The sequence below is a fragment of the Myotis lucifugus genome, unplaced genomic scaffold (genome assembly GCF_000147115.1).
Source record: "Myotis lucifugus unplaced genomic scaffold, Myoluc2.0 scaffold_57, whole genome shotgun sequence".
Lineage (NCBI taxonomy): Eukaryota > Metazoa > Chordata > Mammalia > Chiroptera > Vespertilionidae > Myotis > Myotis lucifugus.
This window is the reverse complement of record NW_005871105.1, coordinates 6454786-6459547: the sequence shown is the minus strand read 5'-3', so window position 1 is coordinate 6459547 and position 4762 is coordinate 6454786. Positions and strand designations below refer to the sequence as shown.

The window sequence follows — 4762 nt, the reverse complement described above, 5'->3', positions numbered from 1 at the left end:
TAGAAAAGGTATTCAGGACCACTACCACCACTCCAAAAATACTGGAAAACTCATTTTCCTTAAAAATCAGCATCAGAAAAATCAGAGTTGAATCCCATACAAAGTTATTAAATGAGAGAGAGAGAAAGGGGAGGGGGGCAAAATAGCATCCCTACAAACAATAAAAATGCATTTAAAAAAGACACAAAAAGATGAAAAGTATAATATGATATTTAGAAACAACCTAAATGAAGTGGAAAAAAATTAGAACATATAAGGGCTAAAAAATTACAATTAGGAAAAACTAAAAAATGAGGTGATTAGAAAAAAGAAAAACTTAAAAAGTGGCAGAACTTATAAACAATTGGTAAAGAAAATATGGTATACTTTTAAGACTAAATAGAAGGGATTTAAGAGCAAGTAAACACAATGGATAATATCTTTCAAGAATTAGTTGACTCAACAAACTAGAAATGGAAGGAAACTTCCTCAACCTGCTGAAAGGCATCGATGAAAAACTCACAGCTAATACTTAATGATGAAAGACTGAATGGTTTTCCTCTAAAATGAGAAGCAAGACAAAGATATCTGCTTTCACCACTTCTACTCAACATTGTAGTGGAGGGTCTAGCCAGGGCAATTAGGCAAGAAAATGAACTAAAGGAAATGAAAGTAAAACTATCTCTACTTGTAAATGTCATGATCTTGTATACAGAAAACCCTAAGGAATCAATTTAAAAAACATTAGAATAAGTAAACAAGTACAGCAAAGTTGCATGATACAAATCAGTGTACAAAAATCAATTTGATTTCAATACATGCACAATGGACAATGTAAGTGAAAATGAAATTAAGAAAACAACTCCATTTGTAATAGCATTAAAAGAATAATATACTTAGGAATAAATTTAACAAAAGTAATTCAAATTGTATACTCTGAAAACTACAAAATATTGATAAAAGAAGTGAAAGAATACATGAATCAAAATCCCAGCTGGCTTCTTTGCAGAAATTGACAAGCTGATTCTAAAATCCATATGGAAATTCAAGTAGTTCAGAATGGGGTGGGAGGGGGAGGGGAAATAACATCTTGAAAAAGAACAAATATGGAAGACATACCTCCTAATTTTAATACTTAACAGAAAACTATAGTAATCATGACAGCACAATAACAACATAAGAATATATAGAAAGCCATAATATGAATCAATAGAATAGAATAAATAGTTCGGTAATAAACCCTCTCACTTTCAGTTAATTGACTTTGAAAAAGTTACCAAGACGATTCAATGGGGGAAGAATAGGCTTTCAACAAGTGATTCTGAGACAACTAGATATCCACATTGAGTAAATTTAACTCAAAATTGATCAAAGACCTATTTATAAGAGCTAAAAGTATAAAACTCTTAGAAGAAAACATAGGCATAAATCTTGAAGACTTTGGATTAGGCAATGGTCCCTAGATATGATGCCAAAAGCACACACATCAAAAGAAAAATAGATGAATTGGACTTCATCAAAATTAAAACCTTTTGTGCTTCAAATGACACTATCAAAAAGGTGAAAAGACAACTCACAGATGAGAGAAACTATTTGCAAATCACGTATCTAGAAAATATGTGCAAATCATAAGAAACTGGTATCTAGAATATATAAAGAATGTTTCCAACTCAATACAAAAAGACAAACAACCCAATTAAAAATGGGCAAAGGATCTGAATAAGCATTTTTCCAAAGGAGATATACAAATGGCCAATAAACACAAGAAAAGTTGCATAACATCAGTAGCCATTAGGGAAATAAAAGTCAAAACCACAAACGGCATACTACTTTACTAGGACTGAATCATCAAAAAGACAGATAATAACTAGTGTTAGTGAGGATATGGAGAAATTGGAACCACATACACTGCTGGGGGGAATGTAAAATGGTGCAGCCACTGTAGAATATAGTCAGATGGATTCTTAAAAGGTTTGATTGATTTAGCATGTGACCCAGGAATTCTACTCCTAAGTATGCATCCCAGAATAACAAAAATACATGTCTACACAAATGTTTATAGCAACATTATACATAATAGACAAAAGTAAAGTCAATGAATGGATTAATAAAATGTGCTGTATCCATACAGTAGAATATTACCCAGCAGCAAAACTAATGGAGTGCTGATACACATTACAACATGAATTAATCTTGAAAATGTTTTGCTGTGTGAAAGAAGCCAGTGTCAAAAGACTACATATTTTATTATTTCATTCACATGAAATGTCCATAATAAGCAAATCTGTAGAAACAGAGAGTAGATTAGTAGGTTAGTGGCTTCCTAAGGGCTGGGTGGGTTGGGGGTTTAGGGAAAATGGGGAGTGATTTCTAATCATTAAGGAGTTTCTTTTTGGGATGATGACATGTTGCAAAATTGATTGTGATGGTGATCATACAAGTCTATAAATATATTATAAACCTTGAATTGTACACTTTAAATAGATAAATCATATGACATGAATTATATTTCAACAAAGCTATCATAACATATATTTTTAATTTTTATTATTTTTAATGTATTTTTGTTGCTTTCAGAGAGGAAGGGAGAGGGAGAGAGAGATGGAAACATCAATGATGAGAGAGAATCATTAATTGGCTGCCTCTTGCACACCCCCTACTGGGGATTGAACCTGCAACCTGGGCATGTGCCCTTGACCAGAATCAAACCCCGGGACCCTTCAGTCTGCAGGCCAATGCTGTATCCACTGATCCAAACCTGCTAGGGCTAAAATATATTTTTTTTAAATTAGATTTTTAAAAGGAACTTAAAAATTCAAAATGAAATGAAGAGATAATAAAAAAAAACTCATGAAAATATAATAGATATGGAAGACAGCAGATAGGAGCCCAAAAGGAAATAAAAATCAAAGTAATGGCACAAGACAAATGCTAAAATCTACATTCAAGAAAGATTTCCTGAGAGGGGGTGGGGGGCTTGAAACTATATATTGAATGACCAGCATTAATAATTACTATTGATTTAAAGAAATATGTCTGAATCCAGGTTACTATGGAAATAAAGATGAAAGTAGATGATATTTGGAAGGAACACTTACGGACCTACTTGGAGGTTAGTGATAGCCTATATTCAAAGTTTGTTCACAGAAATAGAGATATTTGTACTGTTGTTCATTTTATATCCTTCAAATATGATAGAAATATTCTATTGTGTGTTCAAAATATATTAAAAGCAATTAAATTCACTAGTACTATAAGGCAACATCTAATAAGTGCTTAATAAAGAACCTAGACAGATTTCTCGTGGTCCGTGCTGGGGTAGGCGCTCCAGACACCAGGGACGGACAAGAGCTGGGTCGGCGGCGAGTAGCCTACAGCATTTGCTCGTCGTCGCGATGAGTTTGCCCCTCAATCCCAAACCTTTCCTCAACGGATTAACAGGAAAGCCAGTAATGGTGAAACTTAAGTGGGGAATGGAGTACAAAGGCTACCTGGTATCTGTAGATGGCTATATGAACATGCAGCTTGCAAACACAGAAGAATACATAGATGGAGCCTTGTCTGGACACCTGGGTGAAGTTTTAATAAGGTGTAATAATGTCCTTTATATCAGGGGTGTTGAAGAAGAGGAAGAAGATGGAGAAATGAGAGAATAGCATCTTTTGTGGGAAATTTCTTTTTATATATATTTCTAGACAATAAAAATTTGTTTTTTCAATTTGAAAAAAAATAAATTAAAAAAAATAAAGAACCTAGACAAAGTGGGGAATAATTACCCTGCAGTGAGGATGTGAGCTGTTGAGTAACAGAATAATATCTAACAATTGTTAAGCTCTTACGTACAACAGGCACTATCTAAAGTACTTTACAGTCATGCTGAACCTCTGGACAACCCTATGAGGTAAGCACTACTATTTTCCCATTTGGTGGATGAGAAACCCAAGGTACAAGTTACTTATCTAATTTGCACCGTGAGTTGGTGACAGAGCTGGAATTTGAACCCAGGCAGCCTGGCTTTAGAGTCCATGCTCGTAATTCGTAATGCTCCACTCCCTGTGGATTTGCTTAGCCAGGGGTGGTGGTGGTGGTGATGTAAGAAAGTTGGGAGTCGTGCCAGCTATTCACAAGGACAATAGGGGGAAGGTCAGACAACCTTTGGGATTAGTTGGAAGCCAGATCCAGAAGTGCCTGAATGTCCTGCACAAATGCTGGTCTTTCCCCTTTGATCAGTGGTAGGTATTGAACATTTCTGAGCAAGCAAGTAGTAAGCAGAAAGTTATGTTTAAGAAATGATCATAATAAACTGGGCTGGAAAAATGGGGAAAGAACTAAATGAAGGCAGGAGATCAATTTGGAGACTTTGAGGAGAAAGCAATGAACTTAAAAGAGATGACTTTAAATCAGGAGCCAGAACCCTCAAATATTATTTTTTTCTTTAATTAAATTTTTCGGGGTGACATTGGTTAATAAGATTATATAGGTTTCAAGTGTGCATTTCTATGATACATTATCTGTATAATGCACAGCAGTTCCCAGGGGAATTTGTGTTCAGAGGCCCAGGCCCAGCAAAAGCACATCCTTTAATATGATGGAGTCTTGACTCTTAATGAGTGAGAGTTGCTGCCTGAAGCCAAATGGATAGATTGGGTGGAGAATGCTGTCTACCTAAGTGAGGAAGGACTAGAGTCCAACAAATAGTATCAAGAAACCTCATCATTCTTAACTTTCCATAACCAATCATTCCCATGGTGAGACAAGAACAGTCTGAGAAGATACGTGCTTC

General features: G+C 35.0%; 1 protein-coding gene across 1 annotated transcript; it reads left to right on the top strand.

Moving 5' to 3' along the window:
• Positions 1-3282: 3282 nt before the first annotated feature.
• LOC102434604 (small nuclear ribonucleoprotein F) lies at positions 3283-3697 on the top strand. Its single transcript, XM_006089239.3, has one exon. The coding sequence runs from the start codon at positions 3375-3377 to the stop codon at positions 3633-3635; it is 261 nt and encodes an 86-aa protein (XP_006089301.1). The 5' UTR covers positions 3283-3374; the 3' UTR covers positions 3636-3697.
• Positions 3698-4762: the final 1065 nt, after the last annotated feature.